At 33.7% G+C, this 21963-nt stretch overlaps 5 protein-coding genes across 6 annotated transcripts in view; 3 read left to right on the forward strand and 2 right to left on the reverse strand.

Annotated features, from left to right (window-relative positions):
- Nucleotides 1–4410, forward strand: part of LOC110417737 (2-aminoethanethiol dioxygenase, putative (DUF1637)) — a 9605-nt gene extending 5195 nt beyond the window's left edge. For both annotated transcript variants that reach the window (XM_021430234.2, XM_021430236.2), the window contains one exon: nucleotides 4167–4410. In XM_021430234.2, coding sequence (XP_021285909.1) covers nucleotides 4167–4208 — 42 coding nt within the window. In that variant the 3' untranslated portion in view covers nucleotides 4209–4410. The remainder of the gene's footprint in view (nucleotides 1–4166) is intronic.
- On the reverse strand, nucleotides 118–4068 carry ENO1 (enolase 1). Its single transcript, XM_021430231.2, has 7 exons — nucleotides 2911–4068; nucleotides 2468–2775; nucleotides 2017–2171; nucleotides 1616–1933; nucleotides 1282–1428; nucleotides 1128–1178; nucleotides 118–426 (listed from the first exon to the last, which is right to left on the reverse strand). The coding sequence occupies exons 1-7, from the start codon at nucleotides 3330–3332 to the stop codon at nucleotides 361–363; spliced, it is 1467 nt and encodes a 488-aa protein (XP_021285906.1). The 5' UTR covers nucleotides 3333–4068; the 3' UTR covers nucleotides 118–360.
- Nucleotides 4411–4599: 189 nt separating the features above from the next.
- Nucleotides 4600–5969, forward strand: LOC110417738 (tetraspanin-8-like). Its single transcript, XM_021430237.2, has 2 exons — nucleotides 4600–5246; nucleotides 5432–5969. Exons 1-2 carry the CDS (start codon nucleotides 4746–4748, stop codon nucleotides 5735–5737), a joined length of 807 nt encoding a protein of 268 aa, XP_021285912.1. The 5' UTR covers nucleotides 4600–4745; the 3' UTR covers nucleotides 5738–5969.
- A 5270-nt stretch (nucleotides 5970–11239) lies between these two features.
- Nucleotides 11240–13511, forward strand: LOC110418615 (tetraspanin-8-like). Its single transcript, XM_021431392.1, has 2 exons — nucleotides 11240–11774; nucleotides 13099–13511. The coding sequence occupies exons 1-2, from the start codon at nucleotides 11271–11273 to the stop codon at nucleotides 13408–13410; spliced, it is 816 nt and encodes a 271-aa protein (XP_021287067.1). The 5' UTR covers nucleotides 11240–11270; the 3' UTR covers nucleotides 13411–13511.
- A 3819-nt stretch (nucleotides 13512–17330) lies between these two features.
- CDF1 (cell growth defect factor-like protein (DUF3353)) lies at nucleotides 17331–21058 on the reverse strand. Its single transcript, XM_021431393.2, has 5 exons — nucleotides 20877–21058; nucleotides 20645–20739; nucleotides 18481–18863; nucleotides 17749–17825; nucleotides 17331–17629 (listed from the first exon to the last, which is right to left on the reverse strand). The coding sequence occupies exons 1-5, from the start codon at nucleotides 20936–20938 to the stop codon at nucleotides 17479–17481; spliced, it is 768 nt and encodes a 255-aa protein (XP_021287068.1). The 5' UTR covers nucleotides 20939–21058; the 3' UTR covers nucleotides 17331–17478.
- Nucleotides 21059–21963: the final 905 nt, after the last annotated feature.

The raw sequence follows: 21963 nt of genomic DNA on the forward strand, positions 1-21963 counted from the left end.
TTGATTATCCTAGTTGATCGAATTCGGTTTTTTCTTGAGGAGCTCATAGGGTCCCTGAAAAATTTCTTTAGGCCGCCTCAGTTCACTACAGCTCATAAAAACGTTTCTTGACACTAATTTGATGCAGAAATTTGTTCCAATATAAACTCTAAATATAAACTTCAAGCAAAACTTGATTGTTCAGATCCCAGAAATTGGAAATAAAATAACATTTGATTATCCTAGTTGATCGAATTCGTTTTTTTCTTGAGGAGCTCATAGGGTCCCTGAAAAATTTTTTAGGCCGCCTCAGTTCACTACAGCTCATAAAAACGTTTCTTGACACTAATTTGATGCAGAAATTTGTTCCAATAAATTTCTCTAAGGAAATCTGAAAGCTTCACCAGCATAGCGAACATTTCCAAGTTCCTCTTCAATGCGAAGAAGCTGCAACCAGATTGGGAGAAAGTGAGATTATTCCTTCAAAACTAATTAAGAATCATGGAAAGAGTAATGAGAGAGAGAGGTAATCCCCATCAAAGTGATAAACCAATTAACAACCACATAATCCAGTATGGCAGGAATGAAGATAGGAGAGAAGGGGGGGGGGGGGGGGGGGGGGAGGGGGGGGGGGGGGGGGGGGGGGGGGAAGGGGGGGTGGTGGGGGGGGGGTAAAAGGGGTGAGGGGGGGGGGGGGGGGGGTATGGAAGCCATCTTCTATGAGTTAAAGTGCTATCACTCAAACTTTTAAACGCATCTGTTTTCTTAGCCAAAGTGCAGCTATGAAAGAAATAATGTCTGCCAAACCAAATCCATTTTTGATCAAATTGTGCAGAGATTATACAGTGCCCCCATCATCAATTTGGATCATCTAGAATGTTGGTAATATTCTCAGCCAAGAGAATTCAACTTATTTTGTTCAGCACTGCAATGCTACAGTGTTATTAATATTAACTTATAGTAGTTGTTAGTCTCTAGTGTAGGGTCATAGTCCAAGGTCTGAATCCATTTTCTTCCCCTGGTCTTGTTCAATTATACAAAATCATTCAGCTCTCTGTTAGTCTATAAGATCCATGTCACAAACGAGTGTGCCATAGGTATAAGAGTACACTAGATGGAATAGAGGAGAAGAAAAGCTCCCAGATTACCTGATTGTATTTGGCCAATCTCTCACTTCTACAAGGAGCTCCAGTTTTGATCTATACAAAAGAACAACAATCGTCATCTTCTAGCATTGAAAAAAATAAAAGAATGCATTGCTGATAAAATGCTATTAGAAATTAAGGATTTCAAATGGTGTACCTGGCCACTAGCCAAACCAACAGAAAGGTCAGCAATAAAGTTGTCCTCTGTTTCACCACTTCGGTGGCTGACCATCACTCCCCATCCTGCAGCTTTTGAGTCAAGTGCCGCTTGAACAGATTCGGTTACTGTGCCAATCTGGTTTACCTGTGATATATAGTAACAAAGAATAAGCTATCGCATATCTCCTCTTACATTAACACAAGCAAGGAATTGAATGTTCGAATAGCAATCCCAGTAATCAACAGAACTAGGCAAGGAAGAATTGTGTTAAAAGAACTATGTAAGAGACAATCCCAAGAAAGGACTGGATTGTACTAGCTTAGATGTTTACCTTAAGAAGCAAGGCATTGCAAGCCTTCTTTTGAATGGCTTCAGCTATTCTCTTTGGATTTGTTACTAACAAGTCATCTCCAACAAGTTGGATATCGACAGAAGACTGTAGTGAAGACCATGAGCTCCAGTCATCTTGGTCAAATGGATCTTCAATAGACACAATAGGGAAGTCTTTGACAAACTCTTTGTAGAGTTCACCCAAGCTCTGAGCTGAGCGCACATGAGCTCCATCATTTGGTTGTTTCTTAAAGTTCAGGTCATATTTTCCATCCTTGGTGAAAAACTCTGAAGCTGCAACGTCCATTCCTATTTTGATCTGCAATTTCAAATGTTTTTCAGGTCACTGTTAGCAGATCGCAAAACTATAAAAATAGAAAAGAACAAAGTTTTATCTCCTACCTTTCCACTGTAACCAGCCTTCTGAATTGCATCCATTAGCAAAACCAATCCCTCCCTGTTGTCCTGAACATTAGGAGCAAATCCCCCTTCATCTCCAACATTACAAGCATCTTGTCCATATTTTGCTTTGATAATACCCTTTAGTGTGTGATAAACTGTATCCTCAAAAAGAAGAAAGTATTATCCACTTATGCAAAGACAGATTTTTTAATATGCTGAAGAAAATTCCGAGGTACAAATAAATGGCCATAAATCTAGAAATGGTAGAAATTTATGACAATTCCAAACTAATTGCAGTGAACGTGAGTTTGTAAACCTAAAACATAAGCCTATATGTGCAAAATAAGAATCGAACTTGACATCCAAGTCCATATAAAAAGAACGAAAGATTAGCTACTGAGATATAACTACATCAACAGACCAGCATAGATAAAAGAGTTACTCAGCTAACCTTCACTTCCCATGCGAAGCGCCTCAGCAAAGGAGGTTGCGCCAACTGGTAGTATCATAAATTCTTGCATAGCCAAATTATTTCCAGCATGACTTCCGCCATTGATTACATTGAACGCTGGAACCGGCATAACAAGCTCCTTTGTTCCTGACAATTCCTGGATATGCTTGTACAATGGCATCCCTTTAGCCCCAGCACCTGCTCTGCATACGCTCAATGACACTCCCAATATTGCATTAGCTCCAAGTTTTGACTTGTTTGGGGTCCCATCAATATCCAGCATAACAGCATCTACATCCGCTTGATTTCTTTCCAAAGAAAAAGTCATTAACTTCAGTACTTAGAAAAACGAGGCTATTAAAGACATAAATCAAAGTCATTTATTCAGCTTATTACTTTTGCTATTTGCATATTTTGCTTCTAAGAAAAAGTATTACTTTTACCTAACATCAACACCAACAAGCTTAGGACCCAAAACTTCATTGATGTTTTTGACAGCAAAGAGCACACCTTTGCCGCCATAGACGCTCTTGTCACCGTCCCTGAGCTCCAGCGCCTCATAGATCCCGGTAGAGGCGCCGCTAGGGACGGCCGATCGATAACGATCATCGGTGATCAAATCAACCTCGATCGTCGGATTGCCCCTGCTGTCAATGATCTGCCTAGCTTTGACTGATTTGACCTTGCATTCCTTTGACGCCGTCACAGTAACCGACGGGGCGGCTGTTACGGAGCACTGGATAGAAGCAGGCCGGAATTTTCGGAAAGGGATAGCCACTGGGGCGGAAAATGCGGAAGGTTGCGAAAGAGAAGGCGGGGAAAGGAACGGTTTTTGAAGGAGATTAGTTTGGGTCGGTAAGGCCATGTTTGGTTAGAAGAGTGAAGCTAGGGGAAAGGGGAGTGTTTGGAAAGAAGGAAGGAAAGTGAGGGAAAGTTAGGGTTCAGAAGGGAATAATAAATAGGGAAGGAAGGAACGTCGAGAAATCCGTCAAGTGGCGATGAAAGCAAGCCAGTAGATAGCATGCAGCTGTGCTCTGAGTTAGTAGTTGCTTTTCTCTTTCATTTTTTAATTTAAAATTAAAAAAAGAATGGTGCATAAAAAAGTGTTTTTGCCTTGGCGGTTGGTGAGGGCAGACAGGGAAGACGTTGAGACTTCGAGGTTAGTTACACTTGTAAACACTAGTTAGGTGTCATGTGTGCACGAGGTTCAACTCTGTTCTTAAGATTGTGGGTCCCGATCGGCGGTGGAAAATGGACACGTGTAGCCTCCTTTTGGTTTATTCCCTTTTGGGGTCTGTCTTTAGAGAACAGGAATGGGCTAAACCCAAACCGAAGATGTTGAGGATAGCAAGCAGGCAGCTCACTCTTTAGCCGTGTCCGGATATGGAAAACGACAATAGTTACTAAATTCCATTTTGTCTCAAAACGTTCTGCAACCGTCAATTTCGCTACAATTTGATCCAAGGAACGACCTCTCCAACTATAAAACCTAAAATTCCCTTTTCCTTGTATGTCATAACCAAAGAAATTAAGAGATCCATACTACTCTTAGCAATGAAAAGGAATACTAGATGTGGAATATATAACGATATCTCACAAGTTTTGGTTCCCTAAAAATAATTAATTAAGAAATGAGCTTCTAATTATTTATGATTATGATAATTCCATGTCAAGTCTTTCTTCTTGTTATTTTTATAAGGCAGAGGAGCCATCGGACAGTATTCCAGCATTATTCTTGTGATACACGTTTTTATAAACGTCCAAGGCGTTAAAAGAGAGAGAGGGAGAGAGTAAATCTCATTGAATGTTCCATCCTTTATATTATGGATAACACATTGACTGGATCCAAATCGGAGAGCAGCAGCGGAGTGCCTGCTAACACATTGACCAGATCCAAATCGGAGAGCAGCAGCGGAGTGCCTGCCTATATTTGCAAATGCGAACCTGTCCATCACCTCAAGCCGCATCCGGCCGAGCTGAAATAGCATCCTCTGCCTGAGCAACAAGATATAGAAGAAGCTTTCATGATTATATATAAGAAACCTACTTTTGCTGTGATTTTGATTTTCTTTGGTTTATAGAAGCGGTTACTGTTTTCCTCAAAAAAAAAAAAAAATCCCCATATTACCTGTAATTTTGTTTCAATTATATCCCCCACTGTAACAACACAAAGGAGAGAAACTAATTTCTTTCCAATTTTTTTTCTCCGCATATATGTAGCTAAAATCCTTCACCAAAGAAGCGTTGAACAAAAAAAAAAAGAGAAAAGAACCCAATAATGGTTCGCATTAGCAACACCGTTTTCACCTTTATAAACATCTTCCCTTTCTTTCTAGGCGTCGTTTCCGTCGTTGCCTCCATCCACTTTCGCCTGCATGGCGGCAGCGTTTGCCTAAACGCCCTCCAAAACCCTTTACTGATAATAGGCCTCGTTTTATTCGCTGTATCGTTGCTAGCCTTTATTGGTTCTTGTTGCAGTAATGCCAATTCTGTCTTAGCTGTTTACTCCATTTTGATGACGCTGGTGATATTGGCTTTAACCGGTTTCACGCTTTTCGCGGTGGTGGTCACTAACAAGGGCGTGGCCAGGAGGATTTCGGGGCTAGGGTTCAGCGAGTACCGGCTCGGTGATTATTCGGGTTGGTTGCGTGACAACTTCGTGAACCACAATAGCTGGGATCACACCCGAAGTTGTTTGATTGATTCCCATGTTTGTACAACTCTTCACAGCCGGGCAACCTTCTCGGATTTTATCAAGCAAAAGTTGTCCTCAATACAGGTATTTGAATTTTCTTGCCTCACGTTAATCTTTCAATTCATTTCCTTTTCGAAACTTAAAATCTGATTATGTTTTAATCGTTAGGATGCCTCTGAAAATTTCAAATTATTAGTATCATTTTAAATCTAGTATTTCGATATTTCAGACAATTAATCTTCTTTGTTTCTTCCTGTGGTTTTTTAAAGTCCGGTTGCTGTAAGCCACCCATGTACTGCAAGTTTGTGTACAAGAACGCGACGTTCTGGATAATGCAGAAATCAGGGCCGGACGTGGAAGACAGCGACTGCAGGACGTGGAGCAATGACAAACAGAAGCTGTGCTACAATTGCAAGTCTTGCAAGGGAGGTGTTCTGGCCAACATACGGAAAGAGTGGAGACTTTTGGCTATTCTTAACATTTGCATCCTTGTATTAGTCCTCATCACCTTCAACATTGGTTGCAGCATTAGAAAAAACAGGAAAGCTGATGAGAAAAATTACACCGCTGCTTAGATATAAATAGAGCTTATCTTCTGAGTTTTCATCATTTTCCTCTTCATTTTTGTTAAACCTCAGTAGGTCTAGAAACCCAGTCCATGAAATGGTGGACAAGTTAGAGATCATTAGGTCTAGTATCTGAATTATAGCACATAGTTAATTTAGAGCTCCGAGTTCAATTCATTTGAAATTATCTTCAACTTTCCTTCATTTATTCTACATTTTTCGTAAATAAAGAATTCCACATTAAAATATTAGCTCTTTTATTTAAAAGAAAATCATTAATTTACAGCTTAAATTTTTTCTTTATAAGAAGTCAATACATATATTAATCATTGAGGTACACTTGTACCCATTACATCATATATCAATAAAACTCTAACATCTTAAATGGATTAGAGTGTACTACGAATATTTCTTGTTTAATGGAGACTTGATTTGCCATATAATGAGCTACTTTATTACCTTTCTTAAAAACATGTGTAACCACTTTCCATTGACATTGCATCAGATCCTAAATCGCTTGAATCAAATCTGCATTCGACCAACGATGAGACAAAGAAGTAGTTATAGTTTGACAACTATCTTAATTATTATATATCAACTTGAAGGTCAACCTTTGTAAACACCCTATATGCTGGCACTTCCCCAGTTGAAGTGTGAAGCCTCCTTTCCAGTCACCTTGCCTATCTCTTAAGACGTTGCCCGCTGCTGATTTATGGGAAGAAAGATTAGAAGCTCCGTCAACATATAGAGCAATCCAATCGACCAGAGTTAAAAGCCAACCGATCAGTCGTTCCTCTTTGGGCAAACTTCCTCCCAAAGGATTAACCATACTAGCTGAATGAGAATGTTGTGCCCAGCTTTGAATTAAAACCAATAGGCACTCTGTAGGAATTTTTTTATCTTCAAAGATGAAATAGTTCCTCCATTTCCAAAGGAACCAACATGCTATGCCAAAAACCATATTCCATGGAACACCATTTAGTTGTTGCTCAGATTATGCGACAGCTAATCTAATAAGGAGTTTACCTAAAACATACCTTGTAGATTTTGTGGAACCAGTCTAACCCACAGTACATTAGAAGTGGGACAATCTCTCAAAGTATGCAACAAAGATTCCTCTTCTACTTAGCACTTTGGGCATGTGGATCAACCAAACATTTCCTTCGAACTCTCTCTATATTTGTTAGAAGCGAATTGTGCAGGCCATGAAATATGAAAGTACAAGCTGGTTCAGGACCATTCCACTTCCATGCTAGGTTCCAAATGCCACTATTTGTTTCTCCATTTAATCTACGCCTGCCTTGTAGGGCCTCATAAGCTAAGGAGACTGTAAATAAACTCGAGGAGGATGGCGCCTAGTATGGTTTATCTGAATTCAAAGTAGAAGTAAGTGGAAGAGTTTCGGATAGCAGATTGAGCTCCTCAGGTGGTAATAAATTCACCACCCTGTCCATGTTCCAATCCCCATTCGAAAGAATAAACTCTTTAACACAACTATTATCCTCAATAGAAATTCCCATAGAACGAGCTGCTTCAACTAAGGGACGATCATATAGCCACCTGTCTATCCAAAACCTTGTCGAAACACCATTTTGTTTGAATTTAGGCCAAAGCCTAGTAATTGAAGTTCAAAACGCAGATGTCCCACTTCTCTGTGTACTATCAGGCATCAAGGACAAACCCAAGTTTATACTTGTGCCGTAAAATCTTCACCCATAAAGCATCAACGTTTGACAATATATTCCAACAAGCTTTCATCAAAAAGGCTTTATTCATCGTCCTCATGCAGTGAATGCCGAGACCCCCTCTTCTTTTGGTCGGCAAACACTTTGCCAATTCATCAAATGCATCTTTCGAGTATTAGCATCTCCTCCCCATAGAAAATTTTGACAGTGTGTCTCGATTTTCGTACATATGTTAGCCGAAATTGCAATAGTTTGCATTGTATAGTATGGTATTGTCGACAGCAATGATTTGACTAGGTTTAGTCGACCTGCAAAGGAAAGAGCTGAGGCCTTCCGATCCATAAACTTAATCTACTACGAACCTTTTCTTCCGGATGCCTAAACAAGCTGGCGTCATTCCGTCCATGGAGAATGGGAACTCCCAAATGTTTTCCCATGTTTTCTGTGTAAGAGAAGCTTGAACATTCAGCAATTGCATTAATACTACCTGTTCTGACATTCTTCGAACAGCAGAATGAAGACTTCCCTACATTAACTTTTTCCCCAGAACCTCTGCAGAAATCATCTAGAACTCCTTTAATTATCTCCATCTGTGAGGCAGTGGCTTCCGCAAAAAGAATCAAGTCATTCGCAAAAAAATAAACGAGATAACGGAAGACCATTGCGACTCAGCTTAATAGGTTTCAAGAGAACTTGTGATACCACTGCTTTAATATTCTTTTTCCTATAGAGAATTATTTCAAAACATAATTCTTCAAGATTATGTAATATATAAAAATATATATATATATATAAATAATTGCAGATTGAATTCATAAACATGGTATTTTCTTTTGCCTATTATACAGTAGATTTTATCTCCACATAATCCACCAGGGTTAACTATATATATCTGATGCCTGGCAATGTCTAAGGGATAAACATGCTAAGGTCCGTCGGCATAGGTTGATTTGGCGTCAGCTTCGTTTGCCTTAGTTTTTCTTCATTGCTTGGTTGGCAGTATGCGACAGATTATGTACTCTCGCCAGACTTCATGCATGGGAATCCAGTTCAGACTACTTTTTGCTCTCTTGACAATGCTGAGGAGGAAAGCAGAGACCACTTATATTTTTCTCTTGCAGTTAGTTCAAAAGATGTACAGGTTTCAGAGGAGCTTTGGAGATTGGATCATACTTATTTTTCTCTGGGAAATAATATGATTGTATCTACATTGAAAGGCAAGTCTTTCCCTTCCATTTTGCTGAGGCTGGCTTGGACATCCTATGTGTACAGGAAACGAAATGCTAGGAAGCACACTTCTAATTCTCAATATGTAACAGGAGATTAAACCTTCCTTCTTCTTATTGGAGCATAATGACAATTGAATAGTACATATATATCCGGTCAAATAATGAAGTGGTTGCCATTAGCCTAGAAAACCGATGGTCTACCGGACTGGTTTAACGAAGCTCAGCCTAGCATTGAAGCTACGCCAGTTTTATCCTTGCCTGATCCTTCTCAATAGCCTTTGGAGTCAATTTTTTTTTTCTCATTTGCTATATGAACTTGAGGAAGTCCAACTGTACATATACTTGGATTCGAATATTATTGAACTCATGGAAGGGGATTATGAAGATTAAAAAAAAAATCAAAATGAATTTAAAATAAAAAAGTTTAAAGTTTTAATTATATAAATTATAAAAATGTTTATTTCAAATTTTACATTAAAATTAAAATTTTAATTATAAATTTTTAATGTTTTAAATTTTAAAAATAAAATAATCATATTAATGTTTAAATTATAAATTATTAATATTTTAAACAAATTATAAATTAATATATTTAAAAATAAAATAAAAATAAATAATCTTATTTTTTAAATAAAAATTTATTGATATTTTCAATAAATTATAGCAAATAAATATTTTAAATTAAAAATCAAATATTGTTATTTCAAAAACCCATTTTACTAATTAAACATTGAAATGAATTACAATAACAATTTTTACGTTATTTCATTTTATAAATTAAACTATATAAATTATTTCTGTTTTATTTTATTTCCACAGAATAATCATTTTATTACATCTCTCTGTTTCATTAGACGAACCATATTGTAAGCAAAACAATAATTCTAAAATCTAAAGCCGAGTGTATAAAATTAATTAACTTAACTATATATCACACATTATGAGAAAGAGAATTTTTAATTATGTTAATTTAAATAAAAAGTGTAAAAAGTTTTTTTAAAAAGATATATATTGATTTAAGAACAGTTATAAATCACAAGTGATTTAATTTATCCAAAAATTATGTTTATCTTTTTTTAAAAAATAAAGTTTTATCCGAACATAATGTTTCTATCCTTAACCTGAGAAAGATCATATTTTTTGGTACATACGTTCAACGTCTTGTAGAGTAACAAGGCAGTCAGTTTAACGTATATAGACATGAAATCAGGCTTAAAATCTAATGCTAGCAGATACAGTAGGATTGGATTAGGCTGGATTACCTACCATTTTTGAAGCTCACTGATATTTACATCAAACGAATATCCTTACTGCGTAGGATACAATCATCATATACTTCAGCATAGAATATAACCATATACTTTTTTTTTAATGTGACCCCCAAAGTGAAATTAAAATATATATCAAACTTTTTTTACTTGTGCTTCTATTATTTATATATTTTGGCAGAAAATTTTGTTTTAAATATTAATATTAAACCTCCTACTATATATTAATAAACCTAGAATAGAATACAAAAAAAAAATCCAAAATTTCAATTCAACTAAGTCAAAATCAAACTGTCCCACCGCACGCAAAGGCCACCACTATTCACGTTGTTTCAAAACGCCTTCAAGAGTCAAAATCGTACATTTCCCACTAAATCATATGATGTGCATGTTCCGGGCTTCCGCCACCTGGCAAAATTCCGACTTCAATAGACCCCACAAGAAAAGAGATTACAAATCCTCCTAATTAGAATAAAACCGTGGAGTTCATTTCATATTAGAAGATTAGTTTTATAAATGGTTTAACTTTAAAAATTTTGTATATAAGTTTCAAATCGTAAAAGATTTAAGCTGTTTTCACTGTTTTAAGTTTTCTTAGTATTTGTATGATGCATGCAATGTTTACAACTGTTCATAATCGTTTGAGAAGTTTTTTTTTTTTATTTAAAACTTGTTTAGAATAATATATAAATTTTTTTAATTTATTTTTACTATTTGTTCTGTGATTTTAAAGAAAAGGAAAGAGATAATGAAAAGAAGAAAAAAAAAACTCTAAAAAGAGAGGAAGAAAGGGAGGAGGGCCACTGAAACATGAGATTTTAATTAAAGGAAACTGGCTTTGTTTTTAAAGAGAAATCTTAGGAATTGAATTAAAAAATAATAAAATTGATTAAACTATTATTTTAAAATTAAAAAAAAATCAAACTATTTACGAGGAGTGATTTTAAGATATAGATTTATTAAAAAATATAAGAGAAAAATATTAAAATATAAAAGAGGACACAGATACATGTTTTTCATTTAATAGATAGTAAAATAAAAAAAGGGCAGTTAAAAGATATAAAATGACTATAATACCCTATAAGTGAGTTATTATAGTTTAAATTGAAAAAAAAAAAAAAGAAAACCGTTTTACAGACGTAACCAAAAGAAACCAGAACAGAGATTTCCCTTTCTTCGCTGGTTGTTTGGATTTCTCTTTAGTATCAAAGAAACGGAAAGAGAACAAAACCGAAACCGAAACCAAAACCCAAAGCCAAATCCAATATTTTCTTCTTCCTTTGTTTTGAAAGCAAACCTTTTGGAAATTTCCAGAGAATTAGAAAAAGGGAAGCCATTAATTGTTATTGCAATAACAATTATGGTTCGTGTTAGCAACTTCATCGTAGGGTTCGTGAACGTCTTGTTGCTGTTACTAGGACTCGTTGCCCTGTCCTTTGGGGTGTACTTCGTCGTCCACGGGAGCAGTCATTGCGAGAAAGTTATGACGGATCCGTTGCTTATACTGGGTGGCTTTCTGGTCGTGGTTTCTTTGCTGGGGTTGATCGGTTCTCTTTGCAAGAACAACTTTTTCATGTTTGTTTACTTGACCGTCATGTTTCTGCTGATACTTGGTCTCATCGCTTTCACTGTTTTCGTGTTTCTGGTTACCAATCCTGGTGCTGGGAAGGCGTTTTCGGACCGAGGGTATAAGGAATATAAAACTGGGGATTTCTCTAATTGGTTGCAGAATCATTTTGTTAATGACAAGAACTGGAATCAAATTAGGAGTTGTTTGATTGAGGCCAAGGTTTGCAACAGTGCTGGAAATGATGTTAATTATAATGTCTTGCTTTTTTTCAAGAACACCCTCCCTAGAATACAGGTATTTCTTCTTATTTTTCTTCTGCTTAATTTCTTACTGATGAATTGATTTTTTTTTCTTAATTTTTTGAAAAAAAGAAAGAAAGTGAGAGTCTCCACTTGCACTAGTATAACTTAGAGAATATCAATATTTTAAAAAAATACGTGATAAGTACTAATTCGATTAGAAATATATATATATATATGTATAATTATCAAATTTAAAATTGTATAGAATGATTTTTTAAATTATACACTTGCGCATCACATTTGTTTTTAGAGTTTTGATTTTGTTGTAGTTATCACTTTGATGATTATCGATGGTAAATATATAAAATTATCATTCTGACGATTATCATGGTGAATATTTAAATTCTATCTATTGAAGTATAACTATCCTGTACATAGAGAATAATTTGTCTTTGCCGTGAATTATAGCATACCATTTCCTGTACTATACTATTTGTGTGATGATTATCGAGGTGAATATTTAAATTCTATTCATCGAAGAAATTACTGTCCAGCACAGAGAATACTTTGTCTTTGCTGTGAATTATAGCATACCAACCTGTACTACTATTTGCGTTGAATTTCTCCTTCTTAATTAGGATAATTAGTGGAAAATGGTATTAATTGTGTTTTATTAGTGTGGTCGGTGCTGCCTATGAAAGCTCTTAATTAGGACTAAATGCAAATATGATAGGTTTTACACAAATTCTCATATTTTCCAGTTCTTTAATGAATTTTTATTGCGATGAATCATATCTGGAATTGTTACAAATTCTAGTATAGTTTTACAAGAGATTAATTTGTTTTTTTGTTTTTCATCCAATAAATATATAGCTTTCTTAATTCTGTAGCTCTTACAAGGAAAGTATATAGTACTACATGGAGTGATCTCTTTTCTGATCATCCTTAATCTCTAGAAGCAAGAGAGGCTTTTGGATTAGTATACTTGCTTAATCAGGGTTTCCTTCTTAAAGTTACCTTTCTATTTGGACATAGCTTCAAGCTTATATATATATATATCGCTTGTTAATTTGTTGTTTTGGAGCAATATTTTGCTTTGGTTCAGTTTATTATGGTAAAAATACTGATTGCCTTTAGTAGAGAGCAAATAGTTTTAAGGGTTCTTCTAGAAAATCTGAAATCTTGTACCTAACAGATACTTATATTGTCCTGCCTGTTGTCGAAAGAGTAGGATTTTAATTCTGCTAGTGATGAATTGTATGTTGAAAACCAAGAATTTGAATGCATTTTTTGGGTTTGAATCATCCAGGCAAAGTCAGTTCGATGTTAGCCTACTGCTAGATACCAATATTATATATGGCTTTAATTATGTGCAGGCTGGCTGCTGCAAGCCACCAGCTCCCTGTGGATTCAGTCTCAAGAATGCAACATTCTGGGATGTGCCCAAGTCCGGTCCTGCCTCAAAAGACCCTGACTGCTTAACATGGAGCAATAGCCAGCAGAAGCTATGCTTTGACTGCAACTCCTGCAAAGGAGGGGTTCTCGCCAACTTGAGGAAGGAGTGGAGGTCTTTGGCTATTATAAACGTCATTCTTCTGGTGGTCCTCATTTTGGTATATTCTGTCGGTTGCTGTGCCAGGAGGAGCAATCGGAGATCTAACAAGAAATACATGAGAGGCTTTGCTTGACCTTTCATGCTATACATATATGTAATTACCAATTTGAACATTCATGTTCTTAATTTATTAGTTGTTTTTGCCTTGGGCTTAATAATTTTATTCCAGATTATTGTTTCGTGACAGTCAATTTCTGTTTGTGTTAATCACTCAGTACGGTGTTTATGGCTTTGACACTGCTGCTCCTGCTTTGCTAGATTCCCTGAATTGGCCTGTTCACATAAATGAGTACAAAAAGAATCAGGAACGTCCTGTTCTTAGGATTTTCATGTGTGATTTAAAATATCATTATGTGAATAATTCTTCTCATGATCAATGTGATAATTCCCATTAAAAATTAAAGGTGAGGGGCTAAACTAGAAAGTTATAAACCATACTTCATTATACCTTTAAGTCCTACATTGCAGAACAATGATACGTTGTGCATTTGTATTCTCTTAGCCATTGCCGGAAACAGATCCTAAAAGTTCAAATTATGTAATTAGTTTTTGTAATTTATCATTTGTTTTTATATATATTTTTTAAAAATTGATAATATTAATCTAATGTATTAAAAATTTTCTATTATGTATGTTGATCTGACATTTAGTTGTATTGATGAGATTTTTTTTGTTAATATGATATTGAATCTGACATAACATTTCACGAATGATGTAATAATATTATCGATGTAACGTGACCAAGCACTGACATAGATTTTATAAGTACAAGAATAAAATTATTCCATGTGAGATAAAAATTTTAATTAAGATTGGAAAAGAAATAAATCAAAAATACAAATAGGGTTTTAGAATTCAGGGAAAGAATGTTGTGATATAAAGAAGAATTGAATTTCTATACTCTATAATTTAAAGCATCAAAAAATTATGCAATAAATTAAAAATATCATATTATCATTAATAGATTATTATATTCATGTCATATTAACAAGAAAACGTCAAGTCAACATAAATAACAGAAAATTGAAATACTATAATTGAATTGATATTATCAACTTTAAAAAGTAGAAAATCTTAATTTTTATAAATTATTCCATAAAGACTAAATCTACTATTTTATTAAAATGCATAGACTAATTTTATAATTTAATCATTGAAAAACAATTTCTTTTTGGTACATTAGAGTGTAAGGATCCACAAAAAAAAAAATCGATAATAATTTTTTTTTAAGTTTATATTTTTTATGTTGAAAATTCCCGTAAGGCTTAACTATTTTATAAAAGTTTTATTAATAATTACTACGAAGAGATACAATAAAAAAGAGATCTAAACCGTATCTTCAGAATTACATTTTTTGAGTTTATATTTGATGCATATATATGCTTTGAGATAATCAAATAATATCACTTTGATTATAAAAAGTAAAATTAAAATTTTTAATAATCTTTTTAATAAATAAAAACATATATATATATATATATATTTCTATCTCTAACTCTCCCTCAACCCTTCTTTTCTTTTCTTTTTTGTTTTTAATCTCTCTCCAAATCCCGCTCATATTTTTTTTTTTGAATAATATAGGAGAATCAGATTTATTTAAACACTTCATTCGTGATCTTACACGCTTGTGTTGGAAATTTTGCAATGAAATTTGTTTTCATAAGAAAGTCAGCTGTAAATAATAAGAGCAAGCCCAGCGATGGGCGCGAAGAAGGACAACCAAATCATAATCCCTCCTCCACCAGCCATTAAGAAGAGGCCTGGAACCAACTCAGCCAGCCAAAGCCAAGTACTTTTATTTCTTTTGTTATCCTGAACTCAGCCTGACTTTTATTTCTTTTGTTATCCTGAACTCAGCCTGACTTTTTCATTCGATTCTACTCTAATTAACCTCATTTATAAAGATACTATCAAGTTGCGTCAGCTTTCTTCTTTGCGTATATTTCACTGACCCTCTGTAAGATAGTTTTTAATATTTATTAAAAGATAATTATTCAGATGTAATTATTTAAAAATAAATATAATTTTTTAAAAAGATAAATATTTATAATAAATACAATTATTATAAAAAATAATATAGACGGAAGACCACACATATAATCTCCCACGTTTTACAACGCGCTTCAAGCTTACTTTCTTCTCTTTTCTTCTTTCTACTAATTTTCTAACGCCCTTTACCATCTTTTCCTCTCTTTCTTGTTAATTTGCAATTCAAAGGCATTCAAGAATAGAATGCCTTTGAGGTAGTTGGTGAGAGTAAACAAAAGAATTGCTTTTATTTTTTTATTCAAGTTTTTAAATTCAATTATTAATATTTAATTTAAAATCTTTTAAATTTTTAATTTTACTTTTATAATGAAGTGATATTATTTGATGATCTTTAGGTGAATAAAATATAAATTCATTTTTCTTTATACAAATGAAAAAGTATATTTAGGACAACAATGTTTTGAAAAGAATCATAATTATTATCACTACCGATTAAGAGGAAAAACAATATTACTAAAAGCATTTATTATTTATTTAAAAGAATAAAAACAAAAAAATATTAGCCAAAGAAGTTGGAAGACAAAAAAATTAAAAAAAAAACTCTTTGGATAATGTTTTTTGTTATTCTTATAATAGTTCTAGACATTATTGCAAAATAAAATAATTTTTAATAGTTTCAAGCATTACTATAAAAAATAAAAATTTTGTAACTTCACATATTTTAAAATTTAAATAATTAGTATTTGAATATTATGTTATTTTTACATGTTATTATTTATTATTTTAAAAGTTAAGATTTAAAATTTAAAAATTTATATTAAAAATAATTTCATTAAAAAATAAAATAAAATACTTTCAATTCTTCATTTTTAATTATAATTTCATACGAATCTATTAATTTAAAAAAAAAACAATTTACCTCAAAAGAATATTTTTATTTGAAAACATAAATCCATCCACTAGTTTATCATTAATATTTCTGTTAGTTTAATAACGTAATAATATTAAAAAAATAATTTTAACTTTTATCAGGTTTAAAAATTACAATATTATATAAATTATAATTTTTTATTTTTTATTTTTTTATTAAAAAAAAACCTGTCCCTACCTATTCCCCTTAGGTTGAGGAGTGCCAGATCCGGCTTTGGCCGAATCTCCCTCCCTTGGGTGGTCCCCAAGGAGCACTGATCGGGTGCTCCCCAATGTGGTGTTCCTTGGAGAGCACCGATTAGGTGCTCCTCCAACATGGTGCTCCTTGGGGAGCACAGATTCAGTGCTCCTTGAGAAATCCAACTGAGTCTGAGTCAGATCCAATTACGGGGTGACGAGTCGGTGTAAGGAATATTACTGACCAGCCTAAAACATAGTGAAAAAAATTTAAAATATTAACACCGTTTAACCATATGCAGCAAAATATCAATTGAATTCGTTTGTAGTTATGATTAAAAATTAAAAATGATAAAGTATTTTACCTTAAAAAAATTTTTCATATAAAAAGATAATGTTGATAATTAATACTACATTCTTGATAAAGTACATCCAAACTAATCTTATCAAGATTTTAATTAACACTTCTCCATATATATCACATAATGCAATGTCACCATCTCAGCAACCCTATTCTCAATAATAACATCTCAAATAAGGACCCAAATGCTGGGTCAGAGGAAACTGGCATCTTCTCCTTCCCATAAGAATTGAAGGAAGAGAGAGAATGGGTTTAAAATCCAGTTAAGTGGATCAGTTGGTTGCCTGGTTAGCAGAATCACAAGAGTGTTTTGAAGGGAGCACGTGTTGATTTACCAAAATAGGGATTCAGTTTGATTTCTTATGAAATACATATCAGACGGAGCTATATACATGTCAAGGAAAAATTTTTCCAGCGGTTTTGTGCAACGAAGAGCTCCTGCACCATCTACATCTAGCATCAAAAGAAATTACAAGAGCATACCGGAAATTGTCTTCAATGCCTTTGAAGAAGTTATCCATCCAAAAGCTACTTAGTTCACAGTAAATAATTGAATTGGAATGAAGCAGAATTTCAGATTTATGTCAGAAATAAATGGGTGAACCCATAATTCCTGTTTAGAGATTTAAGGCAAAACGAAGTTCAATCTACTTTTAAAACTTCAGTAGGACATATGGTTGGACTTCATTTGAGGAAAGTACATGCGAGAAACAAGAAAACATACGCTACTAATGATGTTAACAATTCCAGCGTCCATGTTGGGTGAATTAGAACTGTTGGAATCATTGGAACAAAGATGGAACCACATATCCACCCAGTCGCAAGAGCACCCAGTCTGCAATGCAACAATTGAGTAAAAATAGCAGATCAGATTAAGAAAGAGAAAATAGGTATGTACAAGTAACACATGAAATAGAGTGCCGGAAAATTTAAGCCGTATCCACTATTGCTTACCCAATAATGAATGCCCGAGCCAAGCTCTTTGTTTTTTCATTAAGGAAATATATGCAGGCTGCCAAAGATACTGCTACCTGAATATACAAATAAAAAAAAAAACATTTTTTCAGTATAATGAATAAGAGGAGATTCCAATACATCCATAGAAATGTGCAATTTAGCATAAAAACCTGACTTATTGAAGTCCCTTTTATTTTGTTTATTTACTAGCATTACTATTATTCTTTCAATTTTCTTTTCTGGCTGGGACCTTCGACAACTAGTCAACAAAGCCATGATAGGAAAAATCATTCATAGGTGCTATGCACCGAAGCTCAAGTGGAAAAGAGAGAACCAATTCATATAGCAGTCTCAATTAGTTTTGGGAGGGGGGAGCAGAATGGTGTGAATTCAAGTGGAGGAATCCATAACAGACATGAATTGACTAGTCCTTACAAATATCCAGCTTTCTATAAAAGAAGAAAAATGTAAAAATTCTGAAAACAGGAAGGGTATATCCACCAAACTTGAATCACATTTAAAACCTTTTAAACAAGTAGATGAGACTTACATAGCAGCACCACATTAAAGAAGTAGATGACCTCAATGTGGGAGTGAAATGTTATGTTTTCCAGCACCACATTAAATGAGTAAAATTATCCTTTTACCTAGAGGTGTACAGCATTCATGCAAGGTTTAAAGTTGGTAATCATCACAATAAAGGTAATGAAGAAAAGAACTGTAACAAACCTGAAAGGCAGGTCCACCTTCAGCAGAATTCATTATACTCCAGCCACCCATGAAGGCAAATAGGAATAATCTTCTAAAAATAACTTCCACAGGAGGAAGTTCCACAAAATTGAGCAAGTTCTTAATCCAAGGTGGAGACTCCTCTACTTTCTTCTTTAGCCGACTTTTCAAGTTTATCTTTGTTTTCTTTCTATGCTGGAAGCTGGCCATAAGTAGTTTCTCAAATGCAGCTTCAATTGATTCTTCACTTCTCTCATGTCCTGCATATTGTTCCAAGAGAAAATTGCGTGCTGACCAAATTTCTTCCTCTGAAGCATAAGGACTAATACCAAGCCGTTTATAGGGATCCCAAACTCTGATTCGAGGAAAAGTTGGGGCATTACCTAACAAAGAAGGATAAAACATATTAGAAAAACTATATTTGACGAAGGCAGTCAGAAATAAAAAGGTAATTTACAGGGAACTGCCACCTAAAGCAGATTTTATAAGCATATATACATACATACATCTCTCTTGTCTCAGTATCTGAGTCTGTGTGTGCATCTACAAATGTAACAGCAATCCTGACTATTTTGATTGTCATTTCAAATCATTTCAATGCCTCCAGGGAAATGTTCAATTTGATCATTCTTCTGGCTTAGAGGGAGTATCGCAGCAGAGAAGAAGATAAAATGAATAAAACCATGTAATAACACAACTACATATATAGCATTTCAAAAGGAACACCAGGTCTAGCCACATAAGTTTGACCACTTAAACAAGTACTTTTCTTACGATGGTAGATGCTCAATTCTCAATATATAAGCCACATAGTTAACAAAAATTTGGTAGGGCACAAAGGAATCTCACTGTGTTTGTATTGCATATTCGAAAGGGAAGAAAGTAATAACTTACACTTTTAGCCTTTGAGCACATTATCTACTGAAAGAAAAAAAAAAAAACTAAACAGTAAAACATACTTCCCTCCTAATTTGACAATAACACTGATTCAACTGGCAGGTCTTTGTTTCAAAACAATGTCATCGGCATATTAGATGTAGAAAGTTTAGCCTTAGGACAATTCTTATATGTAGAAATGTCTAAAACGGACAAAAAACAAGGGAGAAATATACTTCTGGAAGGGACAGACTCAGTTCATTAAAATGTTTTGTTCGGCTTACACTTTGCTCCCTTCATTTTCTTTTAGTTCAACCAAACACTTTCACAGAAATGTGATATTACCCTTTCTTTCCCTCTCAGAAAATCTAGTGTTAAGTTATAATATAATGCTCCTATAATACAGTTTATTTCTCTCAAATTGTGGCAACACCAGCAAAGGAGGTCATTGAATCATTACTTATATTCATGGCATTGTTAGTAGAGTCGTAGTTAAGAGCGTTTTATGTCACAAAACATTTATAACAAAAGTGACAAAGCAGTGGCAGGAAGCAGGAAGCTGGAGTCAAAAAGTGACCTAGTAATGACCATAGCAGCAACTTGAATAACTATGCAATGATTGCGGCACGAAGATCATAGCAACACAATGATGAAGCCAGCAATAGCAAAGGTAAAACCAACCGCCTATGCATCCTCCGATAAGTAAGTAGTCAATTCCCAGCTCCACCATTAGGTTAAATGGTTTGTCACATCCTAAATAACATCGATAGTTAATATCCACATAACAGTCCCTCATTAGATAATGAAGCAAACCACCCTTTGACAGTATATAACATTTTTCCCCAAAAAAAATTCCTCTTCCTTCTTTTGGCTCATCTCAACAGGAAGCTAGGTTTTCAGCCAAAACATCTAACTTTAACATATAATAATAGTTACTAAACTAGCAGGCCTATTTCTACAGGCAGAAAGAAACCTTCAAATACTGACGAGAGCTATCAGATACGGACTACCATTCTATCAGCATAAGTTCAGGACATCATTTTCGACAATCCTGCTGATAGATGGTCGGCATTTCCCATGCTCAGAATATTTAAAGTAATTTACTATCATATTTATTTCAAAACAAGACCAACTTTGAGCTACAGAGAAAAGATAAATATTAGCAGAACCTAAGTAACAAATAAAAATAATACAGCAACAGATCCTCTATATGAAAATTGAGGATTTGAACAAATTCAATAAGAATTCAGACACATAAAGCATTATTTAAGCAAAGAAGTAAAATTACCTCCATAAGGCATATCCACGGCACATCTAGGGATTTTACGTCTTCTAAAAGTTGAGAAATACGTTATCCCATTCTTGGTATTCTGATTTTGACGACTGTAAACATTAACCCAAAAATAATTCAAAATAAAATTCAACAAAAAGACCTAAATCATTAAACCAAAAAATTTAATGTAACTTAATTATAAACAAATTCTTAGCATAAAAAAAAAAAAAGGAAATTGAAGGCTTACAGTTTGTGGCCGAGGAAAAGAGTGGAAAGATTAGGGTTGGAGATCGACGACGATGACCACATTAAAATTTTCTGTAATTATTTAACAAACTTTGGAGGAAGTGAAAGTGAGAAGTTCTCCAGCAAAGGAAATGTTGTTGCCTGGGTTTGCTGGAATTAAGAGGAGGAGCAGTTTCTTCAGGATTTTGTGTTTTATAAGAGGAGGTGGGCGAGGCCAGACAGGGGAAAAAGACAACATAGCAAACCGAACCGGCTTATTGGTGGGCTTTGTTTCGGTTCAAAGTTGTAAAAGTTTCTCATTTACTTGTCTAAACTAGTCCAAAGTCCAAAGGTAGCCCAACAGTGAACAACGAAGAGCCTAAAAAAATTTTGAAAAAAAAAAGTCTAAAATTCACTTATTAAATTAAGATATGATAGGCAAAGATTTTATTATAATTAGTTTGTTTTTTAATAAGATAAGTAAGGGTGACAGTCAAAATCTATTTGAACCTGAAATAAGTATTAAAAATCTTTCAAATTTACTCTAAATCTGAATATAAAATACTTAAACCTTATGTTATTGGATTAAATATCTATCGATACTCATATGAAGTTGCTCTATTGATATTTAAATTGTAAATATTATTACACTCTTGAAAAATTAATATATCCATCATTCACTAATAATTTTTACTTCTTTGAAATTAAATGTCCTCTTTTCAATGTCACAAAATTGAAATGAAAATAAATTGCATAAACTAATCCAGGTTTTCAAGTTGAAAGCATAGCAAATAAATAGGGGAATTGGATAAATGGAATAAGATAAGAATAATTATTTAGATTTACTGTAGTGTTTGGTTATTAGCAATAACTTTAAAATAAAAAAAATTAAAAATAAAAAGATAAAAACACATTTTATTATTTATATGACTATTTATTTTTATTAGATTTTTTAAATATTAATAATTAATAATTTAAAATATTAATATTTTATTTTGTTTAAATATTATTATGATTAATTTTTATTTATTTTATTTTTAAATATTAATAATTGATAATTTAAATATTAATGTTTTATTTATAATTTAATCATTAATATTTTAAAATAT

This window comes from Theobroma umbraticum, unplaced genomic scaffold (genome assembly GCF_002168275.2).
Source record: "Theobroma umbraticum cultivar Fairchild unplaced genomic scaffold, ASM216827v3 scaffold_50.0, whole genome shotgun sequence".
Lineage (NCBI taxonomy): Eukaryota > Viridiplantae > Streptophyta > Magnoliopsida > Malvales > Malvaceae > Theobroma > Theobroma umbraticum.

Bases quoted from the DNA above. Each gene is read 5' to 3' on its own strand.
- ENO1 (XM_021430231.2), bottom strand. From the start codon at position 3,332: ATGGCCTTACCGACCCAAACTAATCTCCTTCAAAAACCGTTCCTTTCC. The intron at 2,776-2,910 runs GTAAAAGTAATA...TTCTTTGGAAAG, and splicing joins CTTGTTGGTGTTGATGTTAG to AAATCAAGCGGATGTAGATG. The intron at 1,934-2,016 runs GTAGGAGATAAA...TTGAAATTGCAG, and splicing joins AGGCTGGTTACAGTGGAAAG to ATCAAAATAGGAATGGACGT.
- CDF1 (XM_021431393.2), bottom strand. From the start codon at position 20,938: ATGTGGTCATCGTCGTCGATCTCCAACCCTAATCTTTCCACTCTTTTC. The intron at 20,740-20,876 runs GTAAGCCTTCAA...TAATGTTTACAG, and splicing joins CTTTTCCTCGGCCACAAACT to TCGTCAAAATCAGAATACCA. The intron at 17,630-17,748 runs GTAAGCAATAGT...GTTGCATTGCAG, and splicing joins GCTCGGGCATTCATTATTGG to ACTGGGTGCTCTTGCGACTG.
- LOC110417738 (XM_021430237.2), top strand. From the start codon at position 4,746: ATGGTTCGCATTAGCAACACCGTTTTCACCTTTATAAACATCTTCCCT. The intron at 5,247-5,431 runs GTATTTGAATTT...GGTTTTTTAAAG, and splicing joins AAAAGTTGTCCTCAATACAG to TCCGGTTGCTGTAAGCCACC.
- LOC110418615 (XM_021431392.1), top strand. From the start codon at position 11,271: ATGGTTCGTGTTAGCAACTTCATCGTAGGGTTCGTGAACGTCTTGTTG. The intron at 11,775-13,098 runs GTATTTCTTCTT...AATTATGTGCAG, and splicing joins ACACCCTCCCTAGAATACAG to GCTGGCTGCTGCAAGCCACC.